This window comes from Aphelocoma coerulescens, chromosome 2, assembly GCF_041296385.1.
Source record: "Aphelocoma coerulescens isolate FSJ_1873_10779 chromosome 2, UR_Acoe_1.0, whole genome shotgun sequence".
Taxonomy (NCBI): Eukaryota; Metazoa; Chordata; class Aves; order Passeriformes; family Corvidae; genus Aphelocoma; species Aphelocoma coerulescens.
This window is the reverse complement of record NC_091015.1, coordinates 53,430,337-53,445,686: the sequence shown is the minus strand read 5'-3', so window position 1 is coordinate 53,445,686 and position 15,350 is coordinate 53,430,337. Positions and strand designations below refer to the sequence as shown.

At 44.2% G+C, this 15,350-nt stretch overlaps 1 protein-coding gene across 1 annotated transcript in view; it reads left to right on the top strand.

Annotated features, from left to right (window-relative positions):
• TMC2 (transmembrane channel like 2) overlaps positions 1-14,465 on the top strand; it is a 31,893-nt gene extending 17,428 nt beyond the window's left edge. The window contains exons 14-20 of the mRNA XM_069005852.1: positions 1,954-2,082; positions 4,246-4,313; positions 4,791-5,030; positions 6,777-6,902; positions 11,310-11,388; positions 12,989-13,109; positions 14,212-14,465. Coding sequence (XP_068861953.1) covers positions 1,954-2,082; positions 4,246-4,313; positions 4,791-5,030; positions 6,777-6,902; positions 11,310-11,388; positions 12,989-13,109; positions 14,212-14,465 — 1,017 coding nt within the window. The remainder of the gene's footprint in view (positions 1-1,953; positions 2,083-4,245; positions 4,314-4,790; positions 5,031-6,776; positions 6,903-11,309; positions 11,389-12,988; positions 13,110-14,211) is intronic.
• Positions 14,466-15,350: the final 885 nt, after the last annotated feature.

Here is a 15,350-nt window from a genome sequence, read left to right as displayed (position 1 = left end):
GGATGGTCCATTTTTGTTTTTCTCAACGTCTTTACCATTTCCAGGCTTGAAGTTTTCCTCACAAACAGCTCTTTCCCCCACTCTCATACAGCATCACCAAGGCAATACAAGTCCTTGGTCAAGCCATGGTGGTGAAATCCTCAGCTGCAAGCAACCAGGGCATGCACAGCTCTGAGGTACTGGCTGTGAAGAGCACAAAAGGCCAGGCAGTCTGCAGCCATGCCTGCACCAAGTTTTTTTCAGATCATGACTGTGCCTTGAAGCAAACCTCTCTTCTCCATTTATTGATACACTTGTTCCAGAGAGGCTTTGGTGCAGGTGTAAACCCAAACAGAGGACATGCCTCAGGGGAACTCCTGGCAAATCCCAATCCATAATGCATCATGAGGCCATGGGATGAAAGCAGAATTAGGCAAAAGTAACCCCCTTGAAAGACAGGCAGGGTCCTCTGAGTTTCACCACACAAATTTACCCTGCAACATTTACCTTGCACCAAGAAGACCTGCAGCCAGATCTAAGCACAACTTAAAAAGTAAAAGCAATTGTTTACTGGCTGACTGAGATAGTTAGGGCTTGCCAAACTACAAGGCTATGCATTGCTGTGCACACCCAAGGGGTCTTCACAAGCCAAGAGGTTCTCAGTTGTGTGGGAAAAGACCAGCCACTGTTACCCCTCAGAAGAGGCTGATCCTTGGTGCAACTGTGCTGTCATTCAGCAGATCTTTGGTTTTCCCCTCCTTAGACTTTAAAAACCTTTCTTGTAAGTGCCTTTCCTTTTGCATCCTTGGGACGTGTCCTGGGGTGATTTTCTGATGCTGTATCCCCTATTGCCTTCTCTACGCCCAAACATGGACCCTGTGCCTTTCTCTGCCTTTAAGACAGAGGGGGAAAGCCGGTGGAATTCTTTTGGTGGCCTGTATTCAGAAACAGAGATAACTCACCTGCTGCTACAGAGACAAGGAAAGCACCTTCCTGCTTTTAGCCAGCTTTCGGCTCTGTTTCTCAGGAGAGAGACAGAGAGTTAAAATTCTTTGCTTTTTAGCTGGCCTGCTAGTTGAGGAAAGAAAGGTTTTTTTCCCTGCGACTTTGGCTTCTTCTTCTTCTCTTCTGGACCGTTCAGCAACACCAGAACATCACTGGGAGGCCCCACACTGCAGCCTGGAGGGGCCCACGCCGAACCCCAGACCTAGAGAGGGCAGAGCCACACCTACAAAGAACTCTGAATCTTCCTAGGACTTCTCCACAGTGAGAGGTTTTATTATTTAACATTATTTGTTCTTTTTTCCGTGCCTGTGTGCACTTTGCTTGTTAAAAAATTTGGGTTTTTTTCACTTTCCTCCGAGGAATTTCTTTCTGAACCTGGTGGAGGAGGGGCTGCTGAAATCTACCTTCCATTAGAGGGATGTTAATTTTGAATGTTTTCCCCCAAATTTGTCTCAAACCAGGACAGGATGCCAGTTATTTCTACTCTATGAGTCTTCTGCCTGCACTTTTATCTTGTCTTGCATATCTCCTTTCTCTACACTTACACACAGTTCTTGTTTACAACTGAACAATTTTCTTAGGAGTCCACATAAAAGTTACAGAGCTGAGCCATACCAGAACTATGCACAATAAAAACGACTGTGGGCATATGTATATTTTACACCAGCCTTACTGCAGCATTAGCATTCTGCTCCCACTTCCTGTGCTGCCACAGCACACAGTGCAGTCAAAAATGCCAGCAGCAGCTATCAGGTCTAACAGCTATAACAGAACTTGTCGCTCCCAAGCACAGAGGTAAAGCTTAGGCACTAGCCAGTGTTAGAAAACAGGAAGGGATTTTGCTCATGGCATGCTTTTCTGAAGGTTACTGTCATATAAAGACAAATGGCTTAATAAAAAATACAGTCCTGAATGCACTACTGAAATTATAGGAGTTAAATGGGTTTTTTTCCTTCTTCTAAATTGCAGGAGTTTGTGAGGCTCACCGTGTCTGATATCCTGGTGACCTACATAACCATTCTGGTGGGAGATTTCATCCGAGCTTGCTTTGTCAGATTTGTGAACTACTGTTGGTGCTGGGATCTAGAGGCTGGATTTGTAAGTATCTTATAGCCGAGTCAGGATCTTATAGCCAAGAAGATAAAAGCAAGTTAGGGCCATTTGGTCAAATGCTACAGATGGATTTGTTTTGAATGCTTCCAGTGGTCATCTCTTCTTGCCTGGTAATATAATTGGTGTACATAGTCTATGCAGCACTTTTCTGGGTCTATCAGTTCCACCCCAGTAAGAACTCTACAAAAATGCAGTTCTCCTCCCCATCTGAGAACTTTAAAACATGAAGCTGACTTTAAAAAGAAATAATCCAGTATTCATTCAGTTGTTATAATCCCAAAACCTTGGGCCCTTCTATATCCCTTTTCAAAGCCCCAGACCTTCCTGTTCATTGCCCACCCTTCAGGCAGGAACCTGCTTTTCTCACAGCAGTGTCTTCTGATCGCTGCTGGAAGCTGGTGTTTCTTCTGCTGCAGTGGAACAAGGAGCATTTCCTTCCCCTCTCATGTGTGTATAACACACAACAGCACTGGACTCTTTGGCATTCATAAAGGTTGCATTACCAAAGCAGTCGGTACTGGAGTTGCACGAAACACAGAAGAAAATAATGGAGGGGTTGAGGGAAGTCCACTGATTGACACGAGAGGAGAAAGAACCAGATGGATTCAGATGGAGATGAAAACAACCTTGCAAGATTACGAGTGGATCAGTGCACCCACCGCCTAGCTGTTATACTGGGAGGGTTCCCAGGAGTCATCTGGGGAAGAGCAAAGAGGAGGGCTTTGTGCAAGGAAGAGCAGGTGGGGCACAACAGGCATTTTGCTGCTTGTGGACCTCTTTGTGTTTCTTCTGAGGCAGGAGACATTTGCCAGGGTGGCCTAGGGAGGTCCTCCCAGCAGCCAAGCAGCATGAAATTACTCTCATTGCTTGGGCAAAGACAGTTTGCTGACAGCCATCTAACCCAACCTCGGCATTGGCACCAGGACAATTTTAGATGTATTTTTCTAATGCAGATAGTGAGTAAGATTCTTGTTTAACCCAGCCTTCTCACACAGGAGTACTCAAGGCAGAGGACAGCAGAGGCTGAAAGTTGTCTTTATTTTCATGCAACAAAGAAGCCAATATTAACCTCTAGCTAAAGATTTAATGGACCAGAATCAAAAGAACAAAGAAAACAATGTTTACATCCATCCCTTCCCAAAGCTGTGAGCAGTCAGCTAAGCAAGACTCTGACTAGGCTCCCCTTGAGTTTTCATCATAAAGCACAAGCATCTTCAACTTTATGAATTGCTGACAGTATTAAGTAAATGCAAATGGCATGAAAAGCACACATACCACAGAGGATATTCCAAAGATACAAGAACATCACTTATCATTTCTTAGAATTCTGTTTTCTGCATTGCAGTTAAAAAAAAAAAAAAAAAAGTAGGTTTTTTTCAAGAAAACATAACAAGAAAATATTTACATGTAGTTTCATCTGCCAAAAATCACCTGAATTTTGTGTGCACAAAAGTAGATATTTATAGGAGAAATAGCTTCATCATAGGTAAATCTAACAAAATAATAATTTATAAACCAACAAATACTGCCAGTAAATCAGATCAGCCTGTTCTGAACCTGCCACCATTAGCACCCACATCAGATAGGTAAAATACTGCTTTATATGGAACAACCTATGAGCTAGCACAGAGTAAACTGTCACCTGATACCCATCAGGCCATATATTCCCTCATATTTCTTTCCCTTTTCCCTCTGTTTCTGTTCTTCAGCAGCTTGGACCCAGGGACATGGACATAATCCAGCATAGCATTTGCCCACCAGCTCCTAATTATCACTGCTTCAAGATTCAATATTTTACTAGGGTAGAACTAGTCCATAGCCAGCCGCCAGCTGGAGCTTAAACGTAGTCCCATGCCATGCTCACAGCTGGTGTTATATTAACAGGGAGAGAGAAACACAGAGCAGCTCTAAGCACCTTCATATATCTTTCCAATTTTCAGCAAGCCAAGAGAGAAGCAGCAGCCCACAGCACAGTAGCTCCAATTCTGCTTTCCCCACACTGCTGCTGGTCATTCAAGCAGTGTGCACACAGTAGGAGCCCTCCCAGGAATCCCTGCTTGACAGCTTTAAATAGGCATCATACACCCAGCAGAAAAAAATAGCAGGTACCTCTAGCAACAACACACTTTCCTTTCTTTCCCCATACAGCCGTCCTACGCAGAGTTTGACATTAGCGGCAATGTTTTGGGTTTGGTTTTCAACCAGGGAATGATTTGGTAAGATATTTCCTTTTTTTTATTCCACACACCCCCCTTCCCCCCTATTTTTAGAAAACGTGTTAGTGGGGTTAGAAAGCGTCCAAGCCAACTAGATAAACCTTTGGGTTCTGGTTTTTCTGACTGATTGGCTTTCTGTGTTTTACTATAAAAGTGGGTCTCTCTCTGCTGGTTACCTTCACCTGACATTTTTCAAGCCATCTCCAAGGAATGTTTGTCACAAACTGAAAAATTTTCTTTGTGACCCCTGAGAGGTCTGGTCCTAAGTGAGGGGGACCATACCACAACCATACCATAACCATACCCTATGGATACAGGTGGCTTCTACTGTGGGAGCAGAGGGGTAGCACCTATCAGCCCACTCACACTTCATTTGTGAACAAACTTGCCACCAACGAACACCTCTTTTTCTGTTCTTGAAAAGAGTAAACCTTCCAGTCTGTCAAAAAACAGCACCTGTCCTCTTTTCCTTTTCAGGATGGGATCCTTTTATGCACCAGGGCTCGTGGGTATAAACGTGCTGCGCTTATTAACCTCCATGTATTTTCAGTGCTGGGCTGTTATGAGTAGCAATGTCCCTCATGAAAGAGTCTTCAAAGCATCCAAGTCTAACAATTTTTACATGGGACTGCTGCTGCTGATCCTCTTCCTCAGCCTCCTGCCTGTAGCTTACACCATCATGTCCCTGCCTCCCTCCTTTGACTGTGGACCTTTCAGGTACTACCAAAACACCAGAAAGGACATTTTTTTTCTCTGGTACATGGGGTTATTTTCCTGTAGTTAGAAGGACTGGAGTCCAGCAGAGAAGGTGAAATGTTTAAATCCTTAGCAATGTAAGGCAAAGGGGTCATGTCCAGCTATGGGCTATAAACCATCAGCTGGGAGCACTGAACCTGCTCCTGTCTGCTGCTCTCCTCTGCTACATGATTCCCAGTGTTTTCCCAACACACACTGATGGAAGCACCAGAGAACAGCAGGGGTGGGACAGCAAGATGCAGCCCTCAGTAAAAAAAAAAAACAAAAAAAACAACAGGAGCATCCCTAAGGCTCTTTGGAACATTGTGGAAACAAAATGAGTCTGAAGTCTCCTTCACAGAGACAAGAACTCCCACAGCATGAGATATATTTTACATGTTGACTTTAGTTGACAAATAGCAGGAAATGGATAGGGGTGAGCCTGTAAAATTCCTGGGTTTGGTTTTTTTTTTTGGTGTTTGGGTTTTTTTAAATGTTGCGGGGCTTTTTTTCTTTTAATTAAGACAGAATCAGCACTGCACAAAGCATTCAGTGGACTGGATTAACATGCCAATAAAGTCTAATTTGATTGAATAACACCATTTCCTGGGCCTGCTGAATCTGACTCAGCAAGGAGCCAGCTTGGAACACATTGTTCTTGTAGATGCACTGTTTTAGGTTATCTGCTTGCTGACGGAGAATGACATCAGAAAGCTAAAAGACTCGGGGGAAAGACAAGAGACCAAAATATCCTCAGTTCTATAACAAGGACAGGTGTCAACGAATAATGTCAGAAGATCTGACAAGTAACTTGTTGCACGCACACTGTCATTTGGAGATGACTAATCTGCAATGTGAAAGAGCTATTTCAATTCCCAATCAACCCTTCAAAAGCCACTCAGCCTGATTCAGACCCTTGGCAGCTCAACTGAAAGCTCAGCTCTCGTGGGCTCCTGGCAGTTGATGCAGTTGGGATACTGTTTATCCAAGTTTTCTTTATTGACTCTCACCATCAAGACAGAGAGTTCAACATCCTCCTGACTGGAATCCTGCAAGCTCCCAGGAGGCACCAAGCCTAAAAAGGAGGAATAGCACTGATAGGGTTGGATTCCCAGACCGAGAGATGCTGGGGAGAGAAGAAGGTCAATTACATAATCCAGCCCTTTACAGATTTATTCTCCTTTCAAACAGAATACTCTCATCTGCTTTATCAGTCCTGTTTGAAATTACTCTTTCACTGAGTCTTCTATTAAGCAATAATCACAGCTTGCTATTTTTGTCATTACTTAGCAGCTCTTCAAGTTGGCTCATTATTTCAGAAAGCCGGAATTTGCATATGGAAAGTCATCTGTACCATGAAAAGGCCAAACTTAACAAGATATCCATCAGAAATACACAGTTACTAGACGCTGTAGATTTTTGTCTATTTCAGAGGGGTAAATAGTCAGGACTCATAAAGGAGTCAAGTGTGGAAATAAACATATTGACTCCAGGAGCAAGTTGGCTTAGCAAAGATTATTTGTATAATCAATGGGAGGAGGCAGGGAGGGAATGAATGGACCAATAGATCATTTAAAATAAAGGCATTTTAAACTCCTTGATGGCCAACAGCAAGCTGATGCTCACTGAAAGAGAGGTGAAACCTTCTGCTTAGCACCATGAGACCAGGAGCCATTTTGTCCCTCCAGGAGACACCTACACTCCTTAACTGGCTGTTTGTCTTTCCAGTGGAAAGAAAAGGATGTATGATGTCATTCAAGAGACCATCGAGCTTGATTTTCCAGTTTTTGTTGCCAAGATCTTCAGCTATGTGGCAAATCCAGGACTGATCATACCTGCAATTCTGCTCATGGTGTAAGTTTTCCTCGCGATATTATGTACCTGGCTTGGGGTAGAAGGTTGAAAAAAAATTCTGGGATGCTAGTGAGATTCTGGGATACATCTTCTGCTGAGATAACTGCATGGATTAGAGCAGACACATGCTCCCTACCCCCCTTACCTTCGCCTAACCCAATTTCCCAAAATTTAATTACCTGACCCAATTAAACACAACTTTGTAGATGGAATGCATTGCTGACAGAAGCCTTGTAGATATCAAAGCTGTTGCAGCTTCCATATGAGAAATTTTCTGTAGCCAGCAGGAAATAAATGGACAGCCTCAGCCTGGTGCCTTTTGGAGAAGCAATTCCTGTCACAGCTGGTGGTATTTAGAGCACAGCCAAGACAGGGCATTCAAAAATTACATGTTCCAAAAATATGAAGAGTTGTGAGCTCTGTTTGGGTTTGGGGGGGTTTTACTTTTTCATTTTCCAGATAATACATCTGGTATTTGTTTTAGTGCTGTTTGATCATTTCAGCTTTGAAACCAGACTTAAATCCCCAGTACCTCCAGCAGTACTAGGATCAGTTCTCCTTTTTTTTGAAAAGGTATTTTTGGCACTGTTCTTGAGGTTTCCCATAGCTATCAAAATGAGTAGGAGACCTGTGGCCAAATTCTGTAGGCAGTTCTAAACATTTCAGACTAATCAATGGGAGTCAGGGAGAGAGCTGGGGAGCCTGTTACATACAGAGCTTCCTGTAGGTGACTCTTCCTGGGGTATCCACACACATTGGAGCTCTGGGCTGAGCCAGTACAGCTGCCCTAGGGCACTGTGGTGCTCCATTCTGAATAGCTACCTGAAGGTAGTGCCATTAAATTATATTAGTTACAAGTTCCATACAAAATTTCTTATACAAACAACATGAGAAAAATCCTAATTAAACTGAAAATGGCATGTAACGGCTCTACCTGCCTCAAACTACTTACCCATTTTAACCTAAAAAGGATGATCAGTTACTGTAACTTCTCCAGGCAGATGCTACATTTGTACTGATCAGATCAGGTGTGTGCAGGAGGCAAGAAGCCTCACACCACATCCCCAGCATGGCCAAGCACATTATGGTATATTATTATTATATAAACTCTGTTCCTGTGAGCTTCACAGCAGCACTGGCAGATGCCATTGCAAAGACAAAATGAAGACCGCAGAACAGCCCAAATGGGCCACCTTTACAAAAGGGCTGCAGGCCAGGTTTCTGAGGCTTTGATGCAACATTCAAAAAAGCTGATGGGAGAGAGTAATACCTTTGAAAAGAATGGGGTTTTTTTCCAGTGACAATCTCCTGCTCTTTTCTCCACTGACAGCTGAGACAAGTAACAGCATAAATCCAGTTTATTTGTTGAAGAGACACCTTTTATCACACCTTCTCAGTGCTGGCTATTCCCACACCACAGCCTTACCATCAGTCCATCTCTCCTTGAGACACCATTTTGTCTCTGCCCTGATTCCCCTCTGAGAACTGAAAGATACCTTAAACATCCTCATTTTCCACCCAAATACACTGCCTGTATGGCCTGTATGTATCACATATTTGATTTCCAGTTGTTCAGCTCCTGAGAGAGTCACAACCCTAAAGAATTGGCTTCCCCTATGGCACCTGGACCAGTCAGACCTACGGCCCCTTGGCAGCACTCTTGCATGCCCCAGGAGCATCAGGTGTCTTGCAGAGGCACTGTTTGTTATATACATACTCACCTTGCCTGTGATAATCCCAGATACAATCACAGCGACCAAACAAGGTGGTTTCTTAATTTTCAGTCCTTTTCTCCTTTTTGGTTGAGTCCTCAGTTTCCTGCCTTGTCTCTGAAAATCCTCAACTTCTGCTGTGGTGCTGACAGGCAGACAGGGTCAGGCTGGAGACAGGCAGACAGGTCAGGCTAGTCCTTGTGCTGATCCCCATCCAGTTTTTCAAGAGATTGAAACCAGGGAAATGCAAAAGCTTTATTTAATCCTGATGAGCAGAGAGCCAGAAGCTCCCAAAGCAGCAGGCAAGGCAACCTACAATCCAGCCTAAATAAAAGTAGCCTCTACAAAGAGCAACAGGTGGATTGTAAATGAATGGTCTGTTGATTTTGATTGCAGCCTCTCAAAAAATGTGTTTTCCACTTCTATGGACTGAATTAAGTCATTTTCTCTAGCCATGAAAACCCCTTCTCTTTTTTCCACATGCAATCCAAAACACATCTTCTATTTATTTCAGTTCTTAGCTCCTGGTCCCAAACAATGATGGGGTTCAGTGAGTGGCACGAGTGTCAAGCTTACTGTCCTGCTTCTAACTGCCCAAGGACAAGGGAAATAGGGAATAAAGAGAAAGAAGAATGAAAGATATTGCGTCCATGGGCACATAACCTAATCCCACTCAGGTTGAGAGTAGAATTTCAAGTTGTGGCCTGCAGAGCTTCCTGGCAGAGGACAGAAGCATTTTACTGCATCAAGAAGGGGGGAAAATTAAAATTTCTATGCAGGCTAGAAAAGGACAGTGACCCACACTCTAACCAGAACTGGGGACACAGTACATCAGAGAAGAGGGGTGCTGTGATTTAAGTCCAGCTGGAAATTAAGCACTTCCCATCTACTTGCTCAGTCTCCTCTCTCTCTCCCCCACCCTGGTGGAATGGAGAGAAGAATCAAACCAAAACTTGTAGGTTGGGATAAGAACAGTCTAGTAATCAAAATCAAAGTAAAATATAGTAATAATGGTAAATAATAATAATAGAAAGGGAAAAACAAGTGACACACAGTTGCTCACCACCCACTGATGGATGCCAGACCCCCCTTCCCAAAACCAGATTGGCCCCCATTCCAGGTAACTCCCCTGTTTATATACTGGGCATTATGTTCTATGGTGTGGAATATCCCCTGGGTCAGTTCAGGTCACACGTCCCACCTATGACCCCTCTCAGTTTCTTTTGTGTACCTCCTCACTGGCAGAGCATGAGACAAAAACAAAGGTCCTTGCTTGACTTAGGATAAACAAGAATTAGCAAAACACAAAACACTGGTGTGTTATCAACACCATTCTTATTCACAGCCGTGATTACAAGGTAATATTTTCTAGGCAATGAGCTTGATAACATAGAGGAAATAAAACTATCATATCTTTACAGAAGAACAAAAAGAAAAAACAATTTCCAAGAGGATTTTCAGGACAGAGAGCCTAGATCACCAAGACTGAGTTTTGGGTTAGTGTTACACAAAAGGAAGCAAACGTGTTTCCTCTAGACAGACTCCTGCAAAAACCCTCAAGAAAGGCAATCCTAAGCACTGCTTCCTGATCTCCCACCTGGAAACCAACATGCCAGTACATGGTGCCTTGCTGGGTTTAGGGTCAGGCACTCAGTTGATGAAATCCTTGAGTATGGTTTGAGGATGCTGAACGTGGCTGGAGAAACACAGGCAGGTTATGAACTGTTTGGAAACCTTTTTTCTTTCCCTACCTTTTTTCTTCTAAGAGGATTTTCTACTTTATTTTTAAAAAACCCAAGCAACTACAGCAGTGAACTGAATGGCTGGTACTTTTCCTGGGAATGGCTTGGAGTCACTGAACAGATGATGGTTATGATTTAGAGAAATAAAAGCACTCCACAAAAGCAGGAGGAGACATTTTTTTGCTACCAAAATATTACTGGCTGGTGAGTGTCAGAGGTGGCGAGACAGACCCAGACACTTGGGCATGTTTGAAAGCGTGGCCTCCCTGTGTGCCAGAGGCTGGCAGCCAGCATGCCCTCTCCCATCCCCGCTTGCCTTTCAGCTCCCTCCAGCTTGGCTCAGTTTTCCCCTGGCTTTGCCGTGCCCTTTCTGGAGAAGACGGGATCAAAACAAAAGCCAGTGGCTCTACTCCAATCTGGCTTCTGCTTGCCCTCTGTTCCTGTCTGCTCGCTCTCAAGGGCCCTGTCTGGGGACACAGGATGCAGCTGGTCCTAGAAAAGGGGGAAGAAGGACTGTTCCTTGGGCACTGCTTTTCAAAAGAGGGGTCAAGGCCTTATTCCACCACTATTTCCCCGGTTTCCTAGTTTTTTCCTAACACCCTGTGTTACCTGGTGGCAGTTGCATCTCAAGGCTGGTGCCTGGTTTCACCAAGGTTGGTGCAAAGGAAGCAAAGGGAGCCTATAGCCAGCCAAGGTGGACACACAAGGGCAGGGTGGTCATTTTTCTTCTGTTTGAGAAGAACTGAGCTACTGGATGGGCTCAGCTCATCTCAGCTAACCATACCACAGGCAGCCCAAATTCTTCCTAAACCTTGAGCCCCTAAAAGCAGTTTGGAAAAAGTTGGTGGAAAAACTAGGTATTAGAAGGTAGGCAAAAAATTACTTGTTCCCTTCTTGTGAAACTTTCTCTTTCCCCTGATCCTATCACTACAGCAATATGCTTTCTTTTCCAGCCTCGCCATCTATTACCTGAATGCTGTGTCTGAAGCGTATCAGCGAGCCAATGCAGAGTTGAAGAAGAAAATGCAAATGGTAGGTATTGATCTGGCAAAGCTGCCTTTGAAATACCGTGCGCCTCAATTTTGATGTGTAGCGTATGCTTTTAAATCCCTCTTCACTTCTGAACACAAGAAGATGATGTATTTTATGCTTGTTCAGTCTCCTCTGAGGGCATTTAATGTCTAGCTGCACAGAGTGGTCACATCCCATAACGGCCTGCTATTTCATACACCAGAACTACTGTTGGCTTTCCCGTAAACTGTGCTTTCCATGTACAGTTTCCATGTAAGTTACCTCGAAGTTCAGGCAACGCTTTGGTGTCTGAGATTTCCCAGGAGCAATGATAAGCCCATGAAAACCACAGCCAGATTTTGTACAAGGTGAAGAGCAAAGAGCCATAATGAACAATATGGCAATTACATTTATTTTTTTACCACTGTTTCTCAAAACACCTTACAGAGGAGGCTGTTTCTGCTGTGCACATGGGAAAAGCAAGATATAGACAGATGCAATGACTTGAACTAGCAAGGTAGGATTTGGGCCTCATGATATCCAGAACTGTGAGAAGTTGCAACAGGTAGAGGACCATAACACAAGGGTCCCTGAACTCTTATGAGCTAGGTCTGCCAGAAGAATACCTGCAAAAACAAGGCTCTGCTCAGAGAATGAGTCTTAATGAGAAACAGCAAAGGTATCCTGGTACCCGGGCTTGTGCTGATCTGGCAACATCAGTTTCCTCCAGAGTTTTCTAGCTGTTGCTTTGTATGACATAGATGTGCCCAAAATATCAAGCCTTGCATCAGGAGAGGATGTGATATTGTCAAAGGACTCATATCAGCCATTTTACTGGCACAGGACAGGATCTAAGCCAAGGAAGCAGTCCCACATAAAGCAAAACATCTCATAAAGCAGAGAGTGCTGCAACATTAAAAGTGAGGATGTGAGTGCTGAGAAATGGGACTCCATAAATTATATTTAAATGCTCAAATGCAGAGTTAATTACTCATGCACATGGCTTAAACTAAGTGCCTTGGTGCAAGAGCTGAACAAGTGCTACAGCACACCGGGACTTTGGGGCACTTGGTCTATTTCATTGCACAGCCTGGCTGTGATCAGGGCTAAAGGGATCACGCAGCAGGACTCAGCGCTATACAAAAGTACAGATTCCTTCTACCATCCAGAAGAAAATCTTTTGCAGCACTAGTTGTGTGCAAATAAAGCCAAAGACAACCCTACATTCCATCCCTATGCTGCTGTACCTTCTCCTTCTTCCTCTGGCATTTATCCCTGACACCCTCTCTCACAAGAGGCTCATATTTAAAACAAACCAATACACCAGAGAGGGCAGATTGGTAGCTGCAGCAACACACAGACAGCCCTACAGACCTAAACCATGTAATCAGCAAGTGCTTTGCCCTGAGAGGAGCAGAGCCATTGTTTTCCAGTCCTGCCCGGGATGTACTTGCTTTCCCAGAAACACTTGGTCACTGGACCAAGATTCAGCACCTTGAACTTGGCAAAGAGATCCATTCACCCCAACAAACACTTAGCCAGGCAAACATGACACCAGGTCACCATTTCCCAGATTACATCTGCAGTTTTTAACTAAACCAAATGGTTTTCATTGATGCAGCAACGTGAAGAGGAGAAAAACAAGAGAAACAACAAAGCCAGTACCAACCCTATGCTGCATGATCTGGAGGATTTACTTACACCAAGTACGAAGACTGAAAATCCCCCTAAACAAGCAGAAGGTAAAAATTAAACAATCTCCCCATAACACTTCTGAAAAGGCTCATTTAGCCACCAAAGTGACTGGGTAGGATTGAGAAACTGGAGGGATACACCTTAGCAAGGGATTGGATGAGTATAATTGGCGCAGATTCTATCCCCTCACAGAAGTACACCTGCCAATGGAAACCCAGGAAGGGCACATTTTTAGACTGGATTATATCTCACACAGGCTTGTTACAGTGGGAATTGCAATCCAAAATTATGGTTCACCTCCCCAACTATTAGCCATGCTGGTCATGAAACCAGCAATTTATTCTGGGAACAACGTTTAAACTCCAGTGTTGTTTCTGGGCTGATGAGCTGAGTCAGACTTTTCCTTCCTGAGTTGAGCTTTTCATTGGAAAATTCATCATGAATGAGGCAGAAACTTTTCACAGGATTGGGTTAGGTCTTTGGGTAAATAAATGCATCGTGTAAGCTCTGCTGTGGGGGTCCATGACTGGGCAGAAAGAAGCAGGAGGAGGCATTAGCACTCAGGATCTGGGTATTTTCAAAGAAAATGGATCCTCCAGGCTCGATCTCAACCAGCCACTTCCTGACTGCCAGAGCTTCCCTCTCTCATTTGTGAAAATCACTTGAAAGATTTTGATTTTATCTTGGTACAGGTGAGAAAAACAGACCAGTGCCACCATAACCCCTTTGAATTTAGATGAACTGGAAGGTTCAGAGTAACTCAATACAGATTCCCTCCAAAGCAGACCCAAAGCATTCATTTTATTGGAAATAGTGCTGGCAGTGTTTTGAGTGCACTGAAAATAAAGACTAAAATCAGCAATTACCCATGACCACCCCATGCCTGGAAGCATACCAGCATGGCTGGTAGGATTATTGTGTCTTATAAATGCATCAGTAAGAGCCTGACAAGAGGGCTTGGGCAGCAGAGACATGTACTGGCTGTTGAGTGGGGGCAGAACAGTCTTAGTCCTGGTTTCTTCACTCAGATGCTCAAACACAAATCCTCAGACACTGGTTATTGCACAGAGGAGAAACAGCAGCCACCGGGGAGAGGATGAAAGGCAGTGTTTGCTCCCAAGAAAATAACATTCATAATCTTTGCTCTAGACAAGAAAAAAGAGTCTCTGAATGGAACCAGCCCTGTCAGGAAACCAGGCAGAGGAGAAGTGCTGGATGGCAGCCCCATGGCCGGTGGGAGAGGAGCAGCATTCACCCCACCATCACAAGTGTTTGTGACACAGCCACGGACACTGGGTGTTCGGGCACCCTACCCTGGCCAGCCCAGGCCATGGGGGTACCCACTGGGACCAGTCCCTGGAAGAGGGAGAGGGCAGCCATGCTACCCACGGGCTGCTCGATAACCTCAGTGAAGTTTCTCCTGTTTGACATTAGAATACATGAACTGCATGAACTGCTGTAGTTTTGGTAGGAAACGATTCCTGCATGTTGGACATCCACTCGTGGTGGTGTGTATCTATCCAACACTCTAATATAAATTTGTTTAGACACTTAGTAGTACTTCAGAGTTGTAACTCCAAAGCCTGTGCTGATTTTTGTCAGAAGGCAAATGGGAGGCAGTCAGAACAAAAATCAGCCATGATATTGCTGAACTGCTTCACACAGGACACAGCCCTCTGGCCACTAACAGCAGTGACCTTGCTTTGTGGAGCAAGTGCTTGCCAGTCCTTTCAAAGGCTTCTTTAATTAATAAAAGTGGTATGAGTTTACCTGTCATTTAAACTGAGGTTTGTTGTGGGTTTTTTCTGTTGCTCCTCTGCCTGAAGAATTTAGTATTCTTTAAAAAAATGAGTGTTCCTGCTCAGCCACAAGGCAGCTGCTACTAGGAGTAGAGGACTCCTACCAGAGGGGATTTTGTCAGCTGCATTTTGTCCCTTATGACGGCTTTCCTCCAGTCTACCTCCTCCAAACTTCCACCTTTTTGTTTCAATCTCACCACCGCTTTCTCTAGGTTCCCACTTTTCTCCTCCTTTCACAGTCTGTTGACAGCAGCTTGCACCATTATTTCAATCCCTGGATATGATTCCTAGTCTAGCAACACCATGCAGCACAACTGAGAGACTAGCACTGCCGTGGCCCAGTTTCTTATTATAACCAGTTCGAAATTCCTGGTGCAGTTTAAGAACAGTATCATCCTGATCTACAGGACTTCCTAGGATTCTGTGACAGACCTTCTCCAGGTTGACCTGCTCTTCTACACTGACAGTTTCTTCCTGTTGTTGACATAA